The following is a 24331-nucleotide window of genomic DNA, read 5'->3' on the forward strand; positions in this document are numbered from 1 at the left end:
TGATCTTTAGAAGAACAAACTGGTGTTTATGCAGTCGGATGAAATTATGGGGTCAAGAATAGTTGGACATCTGGAGCAGTGAAGTATTGGACTTGTCTTCACAGGCTTGGGTTTAAAATGTGAGATACATCTGTTCATATTCTGCGACCTTCTGAGCTTTGCCAGATTTCACTTGGATAGCTGGTTGGAGTTCCTTATTCAGTTTCAGGGGATGTTTAAAATTAAATAATCTCACATTATCTAAACAGCTGGTGTAGCATACAGCAACTCACTGTGGAGGACTTCATGTCCCAGAGCAATCTACTAGCTAAAGGAAGACTCTTAGCCAGAGAAAAAGACTGAAAAGAGGAAAACAAATGTCATTGTTTTGGTTTAAGAAAATGTTCTTCCCCTCATTTTAACATCCTCTGAGGCCTTCACAGAAATGTGCTTCATGCTTGAAGATTACACATTTTCCAAACTTGCATAATTTTTCTTTTGCTTTTCTTTCCTATACATAGAGATGCAAATGCAGGCATGAAGCCCTTGGCTTTGTAAGTTTGAAAAAATGTTATACCATGCTGTGAATATCTACTCTCTTTCAGCTAAGAAGCTCATTTAAGCAAGCCTTTACGCTCAAAAAGGCACCCAAACCAGCATCTTCATATTCTGACATTGAAGAAATAGCAACACCGGACTCTTCAGTACCATCTTCCCCTAAAGTACAACGTGAAGATGCAGATTCATCATCTGTCCCCATTAAACCATCGCATTCATCCACTGAGTAAATAAAGATTTAAATCTTTTCAATTTGTTTTCTTTACCAAGTTATTAAGGGTTTATAAAGGTCATTAACGTGAAGTTAATTTGTTGAAATGTCATGAAAATAAGAAAAGAACAAATATAGTGCCTTTCACAACCTCAGGATTTCACAAAGTGTTTTACAGTGAATGAAGTACTTTTAAAGTATAGTTACTGTTTTAATGTAGGAAATATGGCTGCCAATTTGCACACAGCAAGCTTCCACAAGCAGTAATGTGATGATCACCAAATATGCTGTTTTAATATGCTGGCTGAGGGATGAATATTGGATATGACACCAGAGAGAACTCCCTTGTTTCTCTTCCAGACAGTAGTGCCATGGGATCTTTTACATCAATGAGTGGGCAGATAATGTCTTATCAGAATATGATAAATTTTTAATTTGTCTTGCATGTTGGTTTTACCCATCCATTTTTTTTATTGGGATGTGGATATCACTGGCAAGGCCAGAATTTGTTGCCCATCCCTAATTGCCCTTGAACTAAGTGGCTTGCTAGGGCATTTCAGAGAGCAGCTAAGAGTGAATCACATTGTTGTCGGTCTAGAGTAACGCAGGCTAGACCAGGTAAGGATGGCAGATTTCCTTACCTAAAAAACGTTAATGAATCAGATGGGTTTTTTCCAAGAATTGATGATACCTTCATGGCCACCATTACTGAGACTAACTTTATATTCCAGGTTTTATTAATTGGATTCAAATTCCACTAGCTGCCATGGTGGGGTTTGGACTCATGTCCCCAGGGCACAGGCCTGGACCTCTGGATTACTAGTTCAGTAATATTACCGCTACACCACCATCTCCCCTGCCCAGCTCCCCCAATTGTATAATATGTTGAATCATAACAAATTTTACTTGCAGCTATTCAGGGTGGGTCATTGAATCCTTTCAAATATGTCAGAAAGCTCTGTGAAATGGTAGAAAGTATTCCATAAGTGTGAAATTTTCCAAAAACTTCCCTCGTGTGAGTGCATGCATCCCATGATGATGTACCAATTAAATGATATGCACTTGAAGGCTAACAGCTGTGGCAGGTAATGAGTTAAGAGAGGGGTTTTAAGTAACAACAGTTTTGAATGCTATAGAGGTTGCTGTTTTCATACATGTGTTCCCCTGACAGCCAGATACTGACAGAAAAGAAAATAGGGTATGAGTGAAGTAAGGTAGGGAGTCAAGGCTCTGTCAGTGGTGAAGGGTGTTGATTGGCAACAGAACTTTGACTTACCTTAGAAGCTCTTGTGAAATCTTTAAAGGTCTTCAGGCAGCGTGCGGAAGTTCTTGAGGTGGCGAAGGTTGCATCCATTTTCTCTGTACATCCTGAACTATAGAATTGTATCATATATAGTTACAATTTACAGCATTGAAAGGCCATTCAGCCCAACTGGCCAATGTTGATCCTCTACATGAGTCTCCTCCCACCTCACTTCATCTCACCTTATCAGCATTACCTTCTATAATAGCAAAGCACTGCAGATGCTGGAAATCTGAAATGAAAACAGAAACTGCTGGAAATACTCAGGCCTGGCAGCATCCATGGAGAGAAAAACGGAGCCAACTCAACCCTAACCCTAAACACAACTCCCCCTTGAACTAAAATAAGGCAGAAATTAAATGGGAAGAACAAAAGGACTTCCACAGGGACTCTACCCCCTGCTGACACTTCAGAAGCTGCTGTCTGTGTTTAATATTTCCCACTCTTATTTCTTTACATGGCTGGTGCATTTTCAATAGGTTAGAACTTTCCTTGCGACAAAGGAAACCTTGGACTGCTTTAAACCAGCCTTGCATAATAAATAGGATAAACATGTGACAGGATAAAGGAGGAGCCATATGTCCTTTCCCATTGTCTGCCTACCTATCAAATGGAAATCTAGCTCAACTCTAAGCTTTCTGCAAAAGCCATGTGCCAAGTTGGTACCAGAATCTTTCACACTCCTTGACAGTGAAGGCAGGCTTTCTGGCAGCTTCCCAATGCAACAAATATTTTGTTATGCATACCCACTGTACCTTCCTTCTGTAGGCTGCCCCATCAGAGTCCTCATCTGAATCTTAGTGCAGCTGAATCAATGTGTAAACTTGCACGCCAGCGAGTGTTCATCATCACGCTCTTCGTGCTGTTCCTCCTCCATCTGACGAGGTTGTGCCTCTTGGGAATCTGAAGGGGAAAAAAACAGAAGGGTAAGGTTGTGTTGCGGGAGGGTGTAAAAGTAAGAAGTGCATGCTTAAACCATCCATAGCTTGTAAATAAGAACATAAGAAATAGGAACAGGGTAGACCATTTGGCCCCTCGAGCCTACTCCGCCATTCAATAAGATCATGGCTGATCTTCTTGTGTTTCGATTTCCACATTCCTATCTAACCCCAATAACCTTTGATTCTCATGCCTAACAAGAATCTATCTACCTCTACCTTAAAAATATTCAATGACCCTGCCTCCACCACCTTCTGAGGCAGATAATTCCAAAGTTTCACAGCCCTCTGAGAGAAAAAACTTCTCCTCATCTCTGTCCTAAAAGGGCGGCCCTTAATTTTAAAACAGTGCCCACTTGCTCTGGACTCACCCACAAGAGGAAACATCCTTTCGTTGTCCACCTTGTCAAGGCCGTTCAGGATCTTGTATAATTCAATCAAGTCACCCCTCACTCCTCTAAACTCCAGTGAAAACAAGCCCAGTTTGTTGAACCTTTCCTCATGAGGCAACCCACTCATTCCAGGTATCAATCTAGTAAATCTCGTTTGAACTGCCTCCAATGCATTTACACCCTTCCTTAAATAAGGAGACCAAAACTGCACACAGTATTCGAGGTGCGGTCTCACCAATGCCTTACCTTCAGCTGCCGACACCTTAAGGTCTAGAATTTGCTCCCTAAACCCAGAGACCTATCTGTCTCTTCTCCTTGAATACTTTAAACGTTACCACTTTTACCAAACCTTTAGTTACCTTTCCAAATCTCCTTGGTGTCCCCGGTGTCAAAGTTTTGTTTGGTTACATTCCTGTGAAACACCTTGGGACATTTACTATGTTAAAGGTGTTATATAAATAAGTTGTTGCTGCAGTTAAGTCACAGATAAGCCATGATCACATTGAATCGTGCAGCAGGTTTGAGGGGCTAACTGGCCTACTCTTGTTCCTACGTTCCCACAGATCGCAACACAAGTGTGTTGCATTTTATTAATGACGGTTCTCTAATTAAACTGACCGTTCAAGCTCGAAAGTTTCTGGCGTGGTGTGAAAGTGCTCTTGTCCTGAGAAGAATAAGAACATGTTTTAATGCAGGGTCTATGACTCCCGCGAGCCTGATTTGAAGGAGGTATCAAACCTACGGAATGAACTATGGGATAAGGAAAGGAAGCTAACAGATATTCGCCTGGAGGCACTTAGTTCAGCTCACCAGCTGGAGCAGTTACGAGAAGCCATGCATAATATGCAGGTACGTCGAATATTGGGTAAGGGAATAAAACTTCTACAAATGCCGACTGTTTGATTGCCAACAAATATCGTCTCACTGAGTCAATCTTAATCCTTTTCTGGTTACTAAGTGCCTTCAAAAGTGGGCAAAGTTTGCTACATAATGACTGTAACGTATGACATATGTATATGGATATCATAGATACATATTGTGTGAGAATAGTTAGCATTAAGAAGTATTGCCAGGCCTGTCACTTTGAAGGTGGAAACTTCTGGCATTTGACTAGCAGTCTGCCTTGCTGAAGGCCCTGTGAATCTGACAACAGCAGTCGCTCTGCTCAATGGGTAGTTAAGCACTAACCTGCTTTTGGCAAGATTTGAGGGGCATGCTGATATTTTATACACCAACATCTGTGAATACCATAAGCATCTTTAGTTATCGAGAACCTGTTTTGCTTTACTAACATCATTAGTCTACTTTAAGTTTTTCAAACTTGTTTAACATTATCTTGTCTTCGGATATGTCATTGTCTTTATTATGCACTGGATGTAATATCTTGATAGAAGCCTGTGTCCTGAAAATTAATTGTTTTTGTTTTTGAAGTCTTTGAGACAAATGACTTTGTGATATTCAGAATAAACTATTTTTAAGATTCGGATTGTAGCTGTAACACCACATAGTTCTAATTCTTGTTCTTAGGATATTTCTGAAAAATAATAAGCAATTTAAAGAGTTTGTTTGGAATGAAACAACCATCATTTGCAGATGCACCAGATTTATGCACTGTGCATCGCATGATGATAAATGTACTGTAAACACGTGAATGTTGTGAATATATCAGAAATGATTGCCAGATAGAGAGACCACAGCAGTGAGAAATTACAATTTTTAAAGGGAATTTTCATGATTTGGTACTATTTTCCTTAAATTATCCATGTAATTAAAAGAACACTCAATCTGGGCAAACGTGCCACAAGATACCTAAACCCCTGATCAAGTCTCTCAATTTCAATATATCCCCAAGGTTGCCTCACAGAAAAATCCATCTAAAACAACAACTATGTTCATCCCACATTAACAAGCTATTTTTAGACCCCTCATCTACCATACACAGCTTCTCAGCTGAGAGAATGCTTGGACAGATGCATACAGTCTCTTCCTGACTGATTACTGAGAGTATTGTGAGAGTTGCCAAGATCAGATCACCCATTGGTTTCCTCCCTCCCATGAAGAAACATCTCTCTTTCACTCAGTACTTGACAGTCCAGATGGAATCAAGAACTTGCTGCGCAGAAAATTGTTGGCACAAAGTTACATCCAGTTACTCTTGTACATTATTACACCAATGACCATGTTATGTCTTCTTTTGCCCAAAGTTATGCTCAAAATGTTGGAGCTTCATCGCATGTATTTCTAGCTGCTCTTCATGTGGCTGGTGGATGGATACATTGTTGCTCACCACCTGACTGCAGTGCAGCAGTAAATGTGGCACCTTGGATGTACAAACCCATAGCAATTAGTTCCTATTTATTTATGAATAATGTACCAATATAACAGGCCACACGCACAATCACATTTTAAAGTACTGTACAATTAGATTAATAAGCCATAGCACTTTTTTTTAACACTACTAACACCCTTACTAACATCTGGGGGCTTGTGCTAAAATTGGGAGAGCTTGCCCACAAACTAGTCAAACAACAGCCTGACATAGGGCAGAATTTTGCCCTTGGTGGGCGTGCGGGCCCCACCGGCTTGGCGGCGGGCGGACGGCGGGCCCGCTGCCATTTTGAGTGGGCGGGTCAATTAAGGCCCGCCCAGCAGCCTGCCCGATAGGAAGCATTATGTGCTTCTGTGCAGTGGGGGGAGAGGGAATCCCCAGCTGTCAAAGTGCGCTATTTTAGGCATGCGAGCGAAAGAGCACACTGCTCCCTGAGACAAAGTGCTGTCTCAAGGAGATTATTGACAGTGCAAAAAACTTTAAAAATAGAAAAATTAAAAAATTATTAACATGTACCCTTCTTGTGACAATGTCACTTGAGATGGGATGTGTTAATAAAAAGGACATAAACTTTATTACACTTTTTAAAAACGGACATGAAACCTCATCCCGCCAGTGAATGAGGTTTCATGCATTATCAGGAGCCCACTGGGGCTCCTGGCCTGCCCGCCAGCCTTAAGGTTGAACAGACAGGTCTTTAATTATCTTAATTAGCCTGTCAATGGCCTGAATTGGCCATTGACAGGTCGGCGGGTGGACAGCTGATTTTGCTGTCCACCCGCCTTCCTAAAAATTTAAAGGGACTGGGATGACGTCGGGAGTTCCTTCTGATGTCATCCTGTGTCATTTGCCCGTCGGCGAGCGGGCCTCACCCCCAAATCACCGACAGGAAAATTCAGGCCATAGTCATATGCACCAAATCATACCTGATAGCCAATGTCCCAGAAGCCACCATAAACATCTCTGGGTATATCCTGTCCCACCAGCAGGACCGCCCCAGAAGAGACTCCAGCACAGTGGTATACTGTCGGGAGGGAGTCGCCCTCAGAGACCTCTATATTGACTCCAGAACCCATGAAGTCTCATGCCATGAGGTCAAACATGGGCAAGGAAACCTCCTGCTGATTACCACCTACCATCTCCCCATAGCTGATGAATCAGTACCCCTCCATGTTGAACACCACTTGGAGGAAGCACTGAGGGTGGCAAGGACACAAGATGTACTCTGGGTGGGGGACTTTATTGTCCATCACCAAGGATGGCTCAGTAGCACCAGTGCTAACTGAGTTGGCTGAGTTCTGAAGAATTTATCTGCCAAATTGGGCCTGTGGCAAGTAGGGAAGCAACAAGTGGTAAAAACCTACTAGACCTTGCCCTCACTGATCAACTTGTTGCAGATGAGCTTGTCCATGACAGTACAGGTAGGAGTGACCACTGCACCGTCCTTGTGAAGATGAATTCCCATCTCTACACTGAACATACCCTCTATAATTGTGTGACACTACCTAAATCGGATAGATTCAGAGTCAAAAGAGCAACTCAAAACTGGGCATCCATGCAGCATTGTGTGTCATCAGCAGCAGCAGAATTAGATTCAACCACAATCTGTAACCTCATGGCCCTGCATATCCCCAATTCTACCATTACTATCAAGCCAGGCGATCAACCCTGGTTCAATGAAGAGTACCAGAGGGCAGGCCAAGAGCAGCTCTGGGCATACCTAAAAATGAGGTTTGAGCCTGGTGAAGCTACAATATAGGATGACAGAGGAAGCAGCATGCGATAGACAGAGCTCAGCGACCCCACAACCAACTATTAGATCAAAGTTCTGCAGTCCTGCTATATCCAGTTGAGAGTAGTGATGAATAGGGTGGACAATTAGACAACTAACTGGAGGCAGAGACTCTACAAATATCCCCATCCTCAATGATGGGAGAGCCTAGTGCATCAGTGCAAAAGACAAGGCTGAAGTATTTGCAACCACCTTCAGCCAGAAGTGCCGAGTGGATGATCCATCTCGGCCTCCTCCTGAGATTCCCAGCGTGACAGGTGCCAGTCTTCAGCCAATTCGATTCACTCCACTTGATATCAATAAACAGCTGAACGTGCAGGATAATGCAAAGGCTATGGGCCCTAACAACATTCCGGTAATAGCAATCAAGACTTGCGCTCCAGAAGTAGCGGTGCCCCTAACCAAGCTGTCCCAATACAGCTATAAAACTGACATCTACCTGGCAATGTGGAAAATTGCCCAGTTATGTCTTGCCCACAAAAAGCAGGGCAAATACAACCCAGCCAATCACTGTCCCATCAAGTCTATGTTCAATCATCAGCAAAGTGATGGAAGATGTCATCAACAGTGCTATCAAACAGCACTTTCTCAACAATTATCTGCCCACTGATGCTCGGTTTGAGTTCCATCAGAGCCACTTGGCTCCTGACCAGAGTACAGTCTTAATTCAAAGGTTGACAAAAGAGCTGAATTCCAAAAGTGAGGTGAGATTGACTGCCCTTGACATCAAAGCAGCATTTGACCGAGTGTGACATCAAGGAGTCCTGGCAAAATTGATGTCAATGGGAATCAGGGGGAAAACTCTCCTATGAGTGGAGTCATACCTTGCACAAAAGAAGGTGGTTCTGGTTGTTGGAGATCAATTATCCCCGTTCCAGGACATCACTGCAGGAGTTCCTCAAGATAATGTCCTAGACCCAACCATCTTCAGCTGTTTCATCAATGACCTTCCTTGCGTGATAAACTCAGAAGTGGGGATGCTCGCTGATGATTTCACAATGTTCAGCACCACTCGTGAATCCTGAGATACTGAAGCAGTCCATGTCCATATGCAGCAAGACCTGGACAAAATTCAGGCTTGGGCTGATGAGTGGTAATTAACATTCATGCCGTACAAATGCCTGGTAATGACCATCTCCATCAAGAGAGAATCTAACCATCTCCCTATGACATTCAATGGCATTACTATCATTGAATCCATCCCTATCATCATTCTGGGATTTACCATTGACAAAAAACTGAAATGTACCAGCTACAAGAGCCTTTCAGTAGCTGGGAATCCTGAGGCAAGTAATTCACCTCCTGACCCTCCTAAGCCTGTCCATCACCTATCAGGCATACGTCAGGAGTGTAATGGAATACATTCCTCTTGCCTGGATAAGTGCAGCTCCAGCAACACTCAAGAAACTCAACACTATCCAGGACAAAGCAGCCCACTCCAGTGGCACACCATTAACTACCTTAAACATTCACTCCCTCTGCCCCCAATGCACAGTGGTAGCAGTGGGTACCATATAAAAGATGCGCTGTAGCAACTCACCAAGGCTGTCACGATGGCACCTTCCAAATCCACAACCTCTACCACATAGAAGGACGAGGGCAGCAGACACATGGGAACTCCACCACCTCGAAGGTTTACCTCTAAGCCACACACTATCCTGACTTGGAACTATATCACTGTTCCTTCGCTGTCACGGGATCAAAATCTCGGAACTCCCTACCGAACGACACTGTATGTGTACCTGCACCAGATGGACCGCAGCAATTCCAGAAGGCAGCTCACCACCACCTTCTCAAGAGCAATTAAGGATGAGCAACAAATGTTGGCCTTGCCAGCAATGCCTAATTCCTATGAAAGAATTTTTAAAAAAACACAAAATAAGAAACAAGCTTAAATATGATAATCTGATTATACTGGTTTTACTGCAGCCTTGAATTTCACATCCTGACTAACGTGTGAAGTTACTCTTTCTCTTTTGTGTATAATCTGCTTGAAACCAGAATACTGTTTGTATTGACGTTTACTTTTAAAAGTTGTGATGGTGTAACTGAGGTGGGAATTTTCTGTCCCTGCTATTTTTCTTCTGTTATATTTTGTGAATCAAACTTTCAGAGGATTTATTTGCTGTTCAAGTGGAATTTAACCACTTCAAGACTGATCTTCATGTTTATGTGACCACAATTAAATATTTTAATCAGAATAACTAAGTGGGGGTAGATTTCCATCTTTACCATTTGGGTGGTAATCTGGCACATTGGATTGCCTGCCATTATAAAACCTACCTGATATCCATTTAGTAGAATGAAAAGCAGACCAGTTTTCCAGTGGTTGGGCTTTCTGCTTCGCAAGAACACCCCCCAAGCAGCAAAGAGGGAGAATTACCCCATGGTTTTCTCAAAGATTGAAGTAATCTTTCATTTGAGAAACATTTCATTACAAAATCTTTCAAACAATAAGTTTCTAGCTTCGATTTTGTGAGGTGATAAAGTTACACAAAGCTGCATGAACAGCTTCTAAATACAAGTCTCCATGTTCTCCATTGGATTTTTTTTGCAAAGAGTAACATTTAATTTGTGAGTGGCAAAAGTATCAAAACCATATCAAAATGACATCGGAAGTGGAAATTTCAGTGATGAGTTGTGTGTTCTTTTCATGACTTGCCTGTAACCCCAATGTAAAATAAGGGGCAAATGTGTTTATTAAATTACTTTTACTTTTATAGGTGGAAATTGAGGCATTAAAACTGGAAAATGACCGTCTTAAAGCAGATACAGGTACTGGAGCTTCGCAGGCTGTAACATTATCGTCTGCCACTTCCTCACCTCGGCGATCATTAGGGCTCACCTTAGCTCATTCATTCAGTCTAAGTCTTACAGATTCTGTTGACCAAGGTAATGACGAATACACATTTTATACTACATTTTCATATGTTTGTCTTGAAAAGATCTTTGATATACAAAACAGAAAAGACTCTGAAATCCACTGCCCCACAAGGGGAATTTCATCAACTACAATATTATTTAGACTGCTGGAAATGATTTCATAATAAGGCCTTCACCTCTGGCATGTTATGGGAGTTTAACTTGGAAAACTGAAGTCTCTATCCCCCACAATCAGCAGTTGTCGTTCCTCCTGCCTCTTACTATTGTCACTTCTGCTTGGCCCCTTTCTATTCAGTCATCCATTTGACTTATTCCTGGTTATCAGTCTGCTTAAAAGGTGACATTAGGCACTGATGTTAGGAACCTGATAGGATTCAAGTGTTCAATCACTTGACAACATTCATATAGCATGATTACCATTTGGTTGGGAGTCTCCATAGCAGCTTATCATAACTCAAAGTGCTTCATGCATTGAATTATTTTAAAGTGCAGCAATTTGTATTCCAACCCATCCAATTCTCCAATATTCACTGCTTAGACGATCATGTACATTTGAGTATGGATCCTGTAAGATCTCCTTTTTACTGTCCATGTCAATTTAGCTTCAGTTTAATGCCTCATGCACAGTGCATTTGTTACCTCAATTGAAGAGAAAGGTGAAAAAAGTTGCATGTATATAGTCCTTTATCAAATTTCAGGATGGACCAAAATACATAGCAACAGTAAATGCACTTCCAATAAATGAATCCCATGTCGGAATTGTCACTTCACAATTTCTCAGACACCTAAGGGAACAGTCGCCATTATAGCTGGCCTGATCTTACCGACTCTTTATATTTCAATTCTACTTTCTGTTGGGTGGCCAATGAGATGCTCGGAATAGAGTAAGCCAAATGCAGATCTTCAGGCCCCATACCCAGTGTAGTGGCAGATTGCTTGAAATGGGAGAAATTGAAAGAAAACATGATTAGTTAAGAGAGAGAAAAAGAAGGGTTATTTATAACAAAATTCTGCTGGGCTTCACTAAATAGTGGATTCCAACCTGACTGCGACTTTCATGTTAATACAGGGTAGGTTTTGGTGTGCATTAATGTGAAAGTGGCAATATAACTGATGAGTCGTGTTGCAATGTGACTCCCAGGCCTAATAAATCCAAGTGGTTTAAAATTTCCTCTAGAAAGTTGTTTTGACACAGGTGGAATATAACTCCAGTCTAGTTTCAAGTCAAGTTTATAAGTGCTCAGGGGACTTGGGTCTCTTGGCACTACATTAACTTGGTATTGAATCTTTTTAAATAATGTTGTAAAGGGCACAATTTCACCCATATTCTCATAGCATTTAACACAGCCACCAGGTGGAATTGCACATGTCTTTGGAGAACTCCCTCTTAAGACAGATTCTAAAAAACAGGCAAAAGTAGCCAGTGACAAAATCCCAACTTTGTCAGCTGCAACTTGCTTTTGAGTTTTGCCACTCTCAGGTCAGTAGTGAATTACAATGAAAAGAATAAAACAAATTTTAAATAAAGATGAATTTTAAAAATGTGCAAAAAGAACAGCAAGAAAAGAGAAACGAAATGATAATTAAAGGAAAAAAACAGTATTAAATGTAAGAAAGGGAATATCTTGTATAAATGAATGTCAGATTCAAACAAACTCAAGTAATGACAGAGTCAATGAACAAGAGCAAAAAAAAAAGCTATTTTAATGCTATCTTGAACTGGACTAGCCATATAAATACTGTGGCTACAAGAGCATGCTAGAGGCTAGGAATCTTGCGATGAGTAACTCACCTCCTGACTTCCCAAAGCCTGTTCATCAACTACAAGGCACAAGTCAGGAGTTTGCTGGAATACTCCACAATTGCCTGGATGAGTGCAGCTCCCACAACACCATGGAAGCTTGACACTGTCGAGAACAAGGCAGCCCGCTTGATTGGCATCACATCCACAAACATTCACTCCCTCCACCAACAACGCAGAGTCGCAGCAGTGTGTACCATCTACAAAATGCACTGCAGAAATTCAGCAAGGCTCCTTAGACAGCACCTACCAAACCCACAACCACTAGCATCTTGGGCAGCAGACACATGGGAACACCACCACTTGGAAGTTCCCCTCCAAGTCATTCACCATCCTGACTTGGAAATATATTGCCATTCCTTCATTGTCACTAGGTCAAAATCCTGGAACTCCCTTCCTAACAGCACTGTGGGTGTACCTGCACCACATGGCCTGCAGTGGTTCAAGAAGACAGCTCACCACCACTTCTCAAGCGTAAGTAGGCATGGGCAATAAATGCTGGTCCAGCCAGCGAAGCCCACATCCTGTGAATTAATTTTTAAAAGTCTGTATAGGCATGTTAATGTTAAAAGGATTTAAGATTTAACTTAAAACAAAAGTCTTTAGTACAAAATTTACACAGTATTTGCAGTAAAGGGTGCATTTTTGTCTTCATTCCTGGATGCAAAAGGGCCAGAATTTCACGAAGTTGGGCCAACTCCTGAAGCCTCTAAAAATGGTGGGTGGGTCCAGATTCCGGGATCCTGCTCCATTTTCAGGTGTTGGTAATTCTCACTGGTAAGGGATAAGTGTGAGGGTAGCGAGCCCACATCTGGCACTCCCAATCTGGCCAGTTCCATTGCAGGGGTGGTTATCACAAACCTCACCGCCCCCCACAACAGTTTTTCTGGAGTCGGGCCAGCTTCTCACGGATACATGGTTCACAACACCTCAGAGGAGTTGCGAACCATAGGGCAGAATACTTTGCTCAGGCAGGCATGCGCCCGACCCGAACGAGTGTAACATGACATGATGACATTAGGCGAGCATCCTGATGTCATCGCGCATTCGCAAGATATTTTGTTCGGCGAGCGTGCATGGCAGTTGGCAGTGCGCCCCCTCCCCCGACAATTAAGCAGCCTGTTAAGGCCATTGAAGTCATAATTAAAATACATTTTTTGCTGCCCAGCCAACCCTATGGTTGGCGGGCAGGCGAATTGGCCAGGCGGCTTTTGGGTTTTTAGCGAAACCTCATCCAAGGGTGGGTTGAGGTTTTGACCAGTGATTTTAAAAAAAAAAATTCAAACTTAATTTTTAACATGTCCCTGCTCATGTGACAGAGTCACATGAGGGAACATGTTTTTAACATTTTAAAATTCTTTATTTTTTATTTTAATAATTTTCAGCTCCCTGAGGCACCTCAGAGAGCTTTTACTGTATGCATCCATGCGTGTGCGCGAGCTCCCGCACTCACCCTCCTCCTCCTCCCCCCCCCCCCCACCCCCCCCATTACCCCAGCAGCACTGCAGCAAGCGATTCATGCTGGCTGGCTTTTAATTGGCCAGTCAGCGTGATATCACAGTTGAGACTCGATTGCAGGTGGCGGTCTGTTTTGCAGCCGCTCCTGCTCGCCCCCTGCCGAGCCCGCCCAACGACCAGAAAATCCTGGCCATAGCCTGGATTCAGGAATCCTTTGAAAGGTATGTTTTAAAGATCTTACCCGTGCCCGTTTCATGTCCACTCACCTAGTATGCACTGTCACAGAACAATTGAGCTATATAATAATAGTGGCGAGACTTGAAATGCTGATGAAAAAAATCAGATATCTATTTTGAGAAAAAATGCTGCTCCTATAGCCCTGTAAAAGTGTCAGTCAGACAGAGCCATTATATTATCGATAACAGAAGCTTTGCCTCATTTTGTTCCTCTTAATCTTGTCCAAATAAACCTACAGACATTGGGAAAAAACAGTTCAAAGAAAGAATAACTCATAATAACCTCCATAAAGACCTCAATAAATCAAGGCAAACACTCCACTTCAGCCTGTGAAAATGGACCCTGCTGAGGTAATCCACTAGTGAGTGTTAGAGCTCAGCCAGGCATTCATAATGGATCTGTATCAATGGAAACAGATGTGCAGACATCTCTTTCTCCAGCCAGCCTGATTATGAATGCTTTGTTGAGCTTACTTTGCTGGAACATAGAGAGAAATACAGGTGGAATGTATTGCACACCTATACAAAGCCTGCCCGATTTTCCTCCCAATTAAATGAATGGATGAATGATTTTTTCATGCTCTATTATGGCTCTGTAATTCTTTCCACTGAGGCAGCAAAGATAAAAGTTTGGTTCTGGGATTTAATTTATAAGTGCAATCTGTTTTTTCCATCTCAATTGTTTAATTCTGAAATTGCTGAATGTTTAAGTGTTTGCTGTACGAAATATAAAGGGTGTAGTTAAGGCAGCTTATTTTTTGTGGATCAGTTAATTTTACAAGTGAAACTTATATGCTTTTTTTGGATATGGAAGTTAGCATTTCTGTAAATCCTCATGCAGCAACATTTCATGGAATAGTTCTGGTTTTATGTATCAAAAGTTTTTTTTACAGTGAATGTTGATTTATACAATGCTACTGACCTCTTAACATACCCAATAAAAAGCATGAGGCTTGACTAACGTAAATAGGGTTATCAAGGTAGCTGACATGAAGAATAAGACCAACACAGACTTAAAAATTAAAAAATTATTTCTGTGCTCTAATATTCTGTGACTCTTTTATAGATACCATCATAGCCACAGTTAATACTATGTATAGGTGGAAAAAGTGAGTCTAAATTTGCATTTAGTTACAGAAGGAATGAATTATTTTCTTTTTTGACTTTAGCAAATAAAGTATTTGTGCACATATAATTCACTTTATTAACACATCTACTTTTTATAATTTAAATGGAATAGGCGAGCATTTCCATTGTCACACAATACATTATGGAACAACAAATATGTACTTAAGCTCACTGAAGAGTTTGTGTCAGCTTAAATTGGGCAGAAAAGATTTGTTCCTGTTCTAATTTTTGGTGTGAAATTCATTAGGCAAACTATGTTTGCTGCTTCTTGTCCGGTGAAATTATATTTTAATGCTTAAAATAACCTGAATTTCTAATCTTAAATAAAACACAGCATAACACCCTTCATCTTAAGTAATGATGGAATTTGAGATTTTTTGTAAGTTATTGAGTCAGTTACAGGCAATTTGAGTTTAATTTAACAAATGCATTTTTTTTCTGGGTTTAGTGGTTGTTGTCATTCTGTAGCATTACTGTTTTCTTATCCCTGCATTTGGAATAGGTACATAATTGGTGTTGCATAAAAATGAAGGGGAAGCTTTGGTCCCACCTGTTAGATTTAGGTTTGTGGTAATAATATTTTTCTCTCTTTCTGATTCAGATGTATCCCCAATGGATGGGGTGACCAGTTCCTCATTGAAGGAAGAAAGAAATGTTCGAATTGTCGTCCTTCTGACTGAGGAGCAGATGTGTAATGAAGTAAGATGTGTATTAATATAGACATTTGAAATCTGCAATATAATGAATAGGAATTCCTAAATGTTATGATCCCAGCTGAGATTACCCCTGGACAAGTTCCCAGGATGGAACCTTGCTTGATAGATCCTAACTTATATTTGATTGTTTAGATATGTGGAGAATAGCTACTGAACAGTGTCACAGGGGTCAGCTGATGAACTTTTAACAAAAGAGTAAAATATTTATTAAACAAAAAAAGATGAACTATATTACAATACTCCTTCACCAACAACTACACCTTTATAGATATATACAGATTTGTTATGATAACACAAGTTACAAAAGCTACCTTATACGCTAATGTCCACAGTCCACATGCCAAAATGCACCCTGTGGTCAGGCACACCACACTCTGAAACCAAGTGACAGATGCCACCTCAACCAGATGCTATGAACTCCCCACAAATGCCTGTCACACTGTGAGCCAACCGGCCTCACTGCACTCTGTCTTTCACACAAGGGTTTCCAATCTCCACTTTCCAAGAACTTGCCTTGGACTCTTCTCCCAAACCAGCACTTTCTCTCAGATGCCTTCCGCAAGGATTCACCTCCAATGGAACTCTCCTTCCGATATTCCTCTCCCCTGAGTCACCACATGCATTGAAGATGTCCTCCATGCACTCTCTCTCACTGTCTCAGCTGTCAACATACCACTGCTTCACATGCCCATAGCAAAGAGCTACAGACCTTCAGTTGTCTCTTTGGACCTTCTTGCCAATTGTAACTTGTTCTCGCTTTAAACCTGCTTTCTGCAGCTTTTGTCTCTTTACATCTGAAGCTTGGAGCCTTTCTATCTGCCCCTCACTCTTAACTTCACTTAACAGGACCTTTTCCAGGTTCCTATCCTTCCTTTAACTAAAAGGTCTTCTTGGGACTTTCCTCTGTTCCACTCCCCTGGGTTTTTTGGGGGTTTTCTTTATCTTGGGTCTTGCTATCTGGCCCTTTTGCTCCAGCCTTTCCTGGCAGCTACTTTAAACCAATTTTAGCTTGGGACTGGCTATCTGCCCCTTCTAGGTGGCTTCTGTTTGGCAGCTGTCTTCAAAACCAGCTGAACCCCAACAGCTTCCAAGACAAACTCTTCTGTGTGTGTCTGTGGGAGGGACCTTTTTCTCTGGACCCCTGTTACTAGGCCACAGCCCAATTCTTCTACTCGTTTGTTTGCCTTAGCTGAACAGTCATAAAAACCTCATTAGAAATGCAGGCACCTATTTAAAGTGAAACAAACACTCAATTTGACCTTTTTTAACACAGAGATACAGAAATACAAATCAAACTTAAATTTTAAAGCTAAACCTCATTCCTAACACCTACAAATACCAATATAACTTACTTAAACTATCTCTTTTTCCTAACATAAAGGTTTCACAGGTCAAAGCCATGGATAGCTGAATCATAGGGCTGAATTTTATGGGCCATCGACAGGCTGGAAGGCAAGAGGGTGGACCCATAAGTTAGGACACTGTGCCATTGGGGGGCATGCCCGCTGCTGGTCCACTTACATCACCCCCATTCCCTCCACGATTTTACAGGTGTCAGTAGAGGCTTTGGTTGGGTTGCCCACTCATTGCCCAATAGAAGCCAGCAATAAATGCTCAATTAAGGGCCTCATGATGCCACCGCTTTGACTTAGCGGCGGAAGATGCCTGCACCCAACATGTAGCCCAGCATGTTTAACTCTCTGTCATCATGGCTCCAGTGAGACCCTGAACTTAGCTGAATATCTGGATCCGTTGCTGAATACCAAAGCCTTGGCCTACCTGCAGTATCAGTAGTGGCCACTGCTCCTGTTTGGCACTGCCAGTGTGCAGAGCTATCGGCCTCTAATTGGCCAGCAGCTGTATGAGGTGGGATGGATGCAAGTCCCGTCTGATACTAATTAAAGTACTGTCGCCCGAAAAATTAAAGTGGGGCAAGCCGACCATGGAGACGGGCTCACCCCTGACTTTTATGCTGGAGGTGGGAAGCCCACCCTCAGCGTATAATCCAGCCCCTATAGATAGGATGATCTTTGGTTATGTGCTGAAATAGCTAATGCATTACAGGTGGCAATGTGAGCACTACTATTGGCCTCTGTACTCTTAATTAAGGAGGGGAAAATGAGTTAACGTTGACACTCCTAATTGCTATCTCCAGGGAGGGTACACAAATTGATGTCAGGTGAGGACAGAGCAATGATCAGCTGTTGCAACTCCTGTGCTCAAATAGTTTTTCAAACTCTTTACCAGTGCATATCAGAAAATTACCCTGCCAGTACTTCAATGCATGCTGGCAGTGGGGCAAAAACTGGGGAAATGTACACACTTGACTTAGCTCCCACATGAAGTATTGCTACTTGATTGAAGGAGCCTATGATAACCAATGTCTGGAAAACTGTATCCCAACAAAGAGTTTAGTATCTTCAGATAAGGGGGAGGGAAGGGAAAATATATTGGCAGAAAAAGAGGAGTGACAGAAAAATTAATTTCCCCACGTTTCAATTTTTATATGTGCCATTTAAATCAGAACCCTGATTAATCATTCTTCTATATTCTCTGTTATCCAAAAGGATTTTGATGTAAAGTGGGGGACCAATTGGAATTAGGTGTAGCAGAATTGTTTACTTGTTTCAGACTATGGCCTTTCTGCGAGCAAGATTAGCTGGCAGTACACGAGCTGAATAGTAGGCTGATCTGATCAGCTCATAACTTTCCCACCATGCCTGGGCATAGATTCAAGATAGCTGGTAAAAGCTCTCCTGACAGGAATTATTGTCCCCAGCTACAAAGATAACACCAATTTGTAGAATTAACTCCATCGCAGTGATTAGCTGTCTCTGCATCACTAGTCTTAAAAGTGCTTGCATTGCAGCATTTAACTATTTAATACATTTAGTGCTCATCCCTTTAGTTGGGAGGATCTGGTTAGCATCTCTCAGTTCTCTGGTGGAATTGGTGGCTGCAGATACAGGCAGGTACATGGGGAAGCTAATAGATCAGTTGTTACAGCAGGAGCTAAGTTTGCTGGCAGGAATAATGAAGATGGAGAAGATGCTAAGAAGATTAAGAAGGGGGCATGTGTAGAGACAGTGCAAGCCAAATTTATACAGCCTGTCCTCATAATTTATTCCTTTTAATTCCTGAAATAATTCTGATGAATCTGCACTGTAAGGCCAAAGTATATTTCCTGAGATGCAATGCGCAAAATTGGATAGGTAACCCAGACAGATCTGACCAAAGCACTGTAAAACTGAAGCATAACTCCCCCCCCCTAAGATAACAGACAATATTCCATTATCCTTTCAGATTACTTTTTGGAACTGTGCACTAGCTTTTAGTGATCTGATTACATAAGCATTGTTGGCTCCTCCACAGTTCTTTAGTTTTTCATATTATGGATATATTTTGATTTATCTTGCTTAGATCTATCCTCCCAGAAGGAAAAAACAGTTCGGACCAGTCTTCTTAATTCCCAGTTTTTGTTGTTTATTCCTTCTGGGTTGTATCATTTACACATTGGACTAGTCAAATTAAAAACAGAAAATTTAATTAGGCAAAAACACTAAGAGCTTCTATTTGGCTAATCACAAGAAAGCTTATTGTGGTTTTACTTCATAGCCATGAGGAGTGAAAGGTGAAACAGTGACACAGTTGTGCTGGAATAAAAACAATAGGAATTTATTGAGCAATTTACCCAGTTGACAGTCCCTGTGTGAGATTATTATAATATTAGACTATGGTAATGTTGGGTTTAAGACATTGTACTTAGATTGAGGCTCTGCACTTTTCTTCCTGCCCCTCCCATTTCTAAATCAGTTGGTATGTTTTTCATAATCACTTGACTTGCTCTTTGTTGAACCACTCAGGTAAGAATATGTTGGATAAATACAGGGTGGGTAGAATTTGATGGTTGCTCCATGTAAGTCTCAGAAAGCTGGTTGGTACACCTTCATAAAAGCTTGTATCGGAGTGAACCGTTGCTGAAATTGAGGCGTGTTGACTCCTGCCAGATTTGACACCCTATGGCTGCAATACAGCTCGGTCCATATAAAAGAAAGTCAGAAATTGCAGATCGATTCTCCGACCTACTCTGATGGCTCAGTATTCTTGTGTTTTTTAAATTCATTATTCCATGGGATAAGGGTGTCGCTGGCAAAGCCAGCATTTGATTGCCCATCCCTAATTGCCCTTGAGCTGTGAACTGAGTGGGTTTGCTATGCCATTTCAGAGGGCAGTTAAGAGTCAAACGCACTGCTCTGGGTCTGGAGTCACATCAACACCAGACCAGGTAAGGACGGCAGGTTTTCTTCCCTAAAGAAAATTAGTGAAATGACATTGAAGGGTTGTTTCATGGTCACTGTTATTGAGACTAGCTTTTAATTCCACATTTTATTAATTGAATATACATTCCAGCAGCTGCCATGGTGGGATTTGAACCCAGAGCATTGGCCTGGACCTCTGAATTACCAGTAATATTACCGCTACTCCACCATCTCCCAGGTGGTATTCAAAGATGAATTATTACTGCACTGTATTCCCTGGGAAAATGAGAAAGGGAACATTATGACAACACTATCATTTACAACAAGTATAAATGCTATTGAGACTCTATATTACAGACTTTATCCAATACTTCTCTGCCCATTGCCCCAAAGTCTTAGTACATGAGGCATTAGTCCGAGGAAAATAGTCTCTCGATACCCTAAGAGGCTGCCTGATTCTACAACTTACACTGTTATTAGTCTGAGGTGAAAACAGCGTCAGCTTGAACATAAAAATAAATGTACTTTCTTCAGCAAAGCAGTCAATTTCTTCAACATTTTAACTAAATAAGGGTAACCTGTGTATGAGAATTGATGGTGGTCTTGCTGATTGATAAGTTTAGCTTGCAATCGCATCTTTTTCTTTAGTCCACAACATAGTACACATGCTTAGGTATATTATTGTTTAACTCTGAATATGCTGTTCCTTAAATTGACCCAGATGGAAGGGTCACTGTTTGATTGATTTCCAAGTTTTCAACTGTCAGGAAATTCATGAGTTACAGCATTAGAAAAGATCTACTTCCAATTTCAATTCTCTACCTACTTAAGCCCCACTTCCAAAGCAAATGCAATTGTCAAATATATATACTACCAGATACAACTTTTTTCTCTCCCAACAGACCACAAAGCAGCAAGAATTTTTCATTGGTTCTACAAAAGTAACTGGAACAACTGACTGGACTATGTTAGACGGAGTTATCTGCCAACTATTTAAGGTTTGTTTGTTTTGTTACCATATATGATTACCTGCCTCCCTTGGATCCTTGTGAAAATTGGCACATCCGACGAAGTGTTCATTTACATAAAACCGGTGAGCTGCAGACACTATTCAAACCTCCCGATGCTGCTTGCCAGTCGGGGCCTTCTCAAAATCAGCCAGTTCAGATGCCAGGCTGGCTCAGCGGCAGGTCGAGGGAGAGGAGAACAATAGCAGGAGGGCTGTGAGATCAAGTTGGCAACACCTCGCAATGCAACGTGTGTTAATTTAAAAAGAAATGACTTACCTTTTTCTCGGCAGCTTCTACAATCACTTTAATGACAGCCAAAGGCAACAGTAGACATGGAAAAACAGGCCTCTATCCAAAAAAAGGTGCTTGGAATTAGATTAGTATATTCAACGCAAATAACACTTGGAAGTTACCATCTTCCAATTTGGCAGCAAGCTCACTTGCATGGGTGAGTTTTTTTTGTATTCATTCACGGGGTGTGGACTTAGTTGGCTGGGCCAGCATTTATTGCCCATTCCTAATTGCCTTTGAGAAGGTGGCGGTGAGCTGCCTTCTTGAACACTGCAGTCCACGTGGTGAAGGCGTATCCACAATGCTGTTGGTGAGGGAGTTTCAGGATTTTGACCAGCAACAGTGAAGGAATGGCAATGTATTTCCAAGTCAGGATGGTGAGTAGCTTCCAGGTAGTGTCCTTCTAGATAGTAGTGGTCGTGGGCTTCGAAGGTGCTGCCTAAGGAGCCTTGGTGAATTAAGCAGCTCATCTTGTGGATAGTACACACTGCTTTATTGTGCATCGGTGGTGGAGGGAGTAACGTTTGTGGACGTGGTGCCAGTCAAGCGGACTGCTTTGACCTGGATGGTTCTTCAGTGTTGTGGGAGCTGCACTCATCCAGGCAAGTGGGTAGTGTTCCATTACACCCCAGACTTGTGCCTTGTAGATGGTGGGCAGGCTTTGGGGAGTCAGGAGGTGAGTTACTTGTCACATGATTCCTAGCCTCTGACCTGCTCTTGTAGCCACAATATTTATATGCCTAGTCCAGTTCAGTTTTTGGTCAACGGTAACCCTCAGGCTGTTGATAGTGGAGGATTCAGTGATGGTAATGCCATTGAACATCAAGGGGCAATGATTTGATTCTCTCTTGTTGGAGATGGACTTGTGTGGTGTGAATATTACTTGCCACTTGTCAGCCCAAGCCTGGATATTGTTCAGGTCTTGCTGCATTTGGGCATGGACTGCTTCAGTGTCTGAGGTGTCATGAATTGTGCTGAACACTGTGCAATCATCAGCGAACATCCCCACTTCTGACCTTATGATGGAAAGAAGGTAATTGATGAAGCAGCTGAAGATTGTTGGGCCGAGGACACTAACCTGAGGAACTCCTGTAGTGCTGTCCTTGAGCTGAGATGACTGACTTCTAACACCCACAACCATCTTTCCTTTGTGCTAGGTATGACTCCAACCAGTGAGAATTTTCCCCCTGATTCTCATTGACCCCAGTTTTTGCCAGGGCCCCTTGATGTCACACTCTGTCAAATGTAGCCTTGATGTCAAGGGCAGTCACTCTCACTTCACCTCGGGAGATCAGCTCTTTTGCCCATGTTTGAACCAAGGCTATAATGAGGTCAGAAGTTGAGTGGCCCTGGTGGAACCCAAAATGGACGTCAGTGAGTAGATTCTTGCTAAGCAAGTGTCACTTGTTAGCACTGTTGATGATCCCTTCCATTACTTCGCTAATGATGGAGAATAAACTGATGGGGCAGTAATTGGCCAGGTTTTTGTGTACAGAACATACCTGGGCAATTTTCCACACAGCTGGGTAGATGCCAATGTTGTAGCTGTGCTGGAACATCTTGGCTAGGTAACATGGAAAGTTCTGGAGCACAAGTCTTCAGTACTATTGCCGGAATGCTTTCAGGCCCCATAGCCTTTGTAATACCCAGTGCCTTCAGCTGTTTCTTGATATCACGTGGAGTTAATTAAATTGGCTGAAGACTGACATCTGTGATGCTGGGGACCTCCAGTGGAGGCCAAGATAGATCATCCACTCGGCACTTCTGGCTGAAGATTGTAGCAAATGCTTCAGCCTTGTTTTTTGCACTGATGTTCTGGGCTCCCTATCTTGAGGATGGGGATATTTTTGGAGCCTGCTCCTCCAGTGAGTTGTTTAATTATCCACCACCATCCAAGACTGAATGTGGCAGAGCTTAGATCTGATCCGTTGGTTGTGGGATTACTTAGCTCTATCACCTGCTGCTTATGCTGTTTGGCACACAAGTAGTCCTGTGTTATAGCTTCACCAGGTTGACACCTCATTTTTTGGTATGCCTGGTGCTGCTCCTGGCATGCCCTCCTTCACTCTTCATTGAACCAGGGTTGATCCCCTGGCTTGATGGCAGAGTGGGGGTTATGCCATGAGGTTACAGATTGTGTCCGAGTACAAATTTGCTGTTGCTGATGGCCCACAGCACCTCATGGATGCCCAGCCTTGAGTTGCTAGTTCGCTTCGAAACCATTTAGCACAGTGGTAGTGCCACACAACCTGATGGACTGTATCTTCAATGTGATGGCAGGACTTCGTCGCCACAACGACTGTGGTCACTCCTACCAATACTGTCGTGGACAGATGCATCTGCAGCAGGCAGGTTGGTGAGGATGAGGTCAAGAATATTTTTCCCTCTTGTTGGTTGTCTCACCACCTGCCGCAGACCCAATCTAGCAGATATGCGCTTTATGACTTGGGCAGCAGTGGTGCTACCGAGCCACTCTTGGTGATGGACACTGAAGTCCCCACCCAGACTACATTCTGCCCCCTTGCCACCCTCAGTGCTTCCTCGAAGTGAAGTTCAACAAGAAGGAACACTGATTCATCAGTCGAGGGAGGGTGGTATGTGGTAATCAGCAGGAGGTTTCCATGCCCATGTTTGACCTGATGCCATGAGACATCATGGGTTCCAGAGTTGATGTTGAGGACACCCAGGGCGACTCCCTCCCGACTCCATACCAGCGTCGCCACTACTGGCAGTGATGGAGATGGTGATGTCTGTGACATTATCTGTCAGATATGATTCCATGAGAATGACTGTATCAGGTTGTTGCTTGACTAGTCTATGAGATTTTGGCACTAGCCCCCAGATGTTAGTAAGGAGGACTTTACAGGGTCGACAGGGCTGAGTTTGCCATTTGATCTGGTTTCATTCCTTTTTTGTGACTTTGTAATGGTTTGTTACAACTGAGTGGCTTGCTAGGCCATTTCAAAAGGCATTTTAAGAGTCAACCACATTGCTGTGGGTCTGGAGTCGTGCGTAGGCCAGAGCAGGTAAGGACAACAGATTCCCTT

At 42.3% G+C, this 24331-nt stretch overlaps 1 protein-coding gene across 5 annotated transcripts in view; it reads left to right on the forward strand.

Annotated features, from left to right (window-relative positions):
- The window catches only part of LOC121282181 (neuron navigator 1-like), a 589054-nt gene that overhangs the window by 513736 nt on the left and 50987 nt on the right, over positions 1-24331 (forward strand). For all 5 annotated transcript variants that reach the window (XM_041195735.1, XM_041195734.1, XM_041195736.1 and 2 more), the window contains 5 exons: positions 585-763; positions 4077-4230; positions 10226-10394; positions 15610-15707; positions 20886-20981. In XM_041195735.1, coding sequence (XP_041051669.1) covers positions 585-763; positions 4077-4230; positions 10226-10394; positions 15610-15707; positions 20886-20981 — 696 coding nt within the window. The remainder of the gene's footprint in view (positions 1-584; positions 764-4076; positions 4231-10225; positions 10395-15609; positions 15708-20885; positions 20982-24331) is intronic.

The sequence above is a fragment of the Carcharodon carcharias genome, chromosome 9 (assembly GCF_017639515.1).
Source record: "Carcharodon carcharias isolate sCarCar2 chromosome 9, sCarCar2.pri, whole genome shotgun sequence".
In the NCBI taxonomy this organism is placed as follows: Eukaryota; Metazoa; Chordata; class Chondrichthyes; order Lamniformes; family Lamnidae; genus Carcharodon; species Carcharodon carcharias.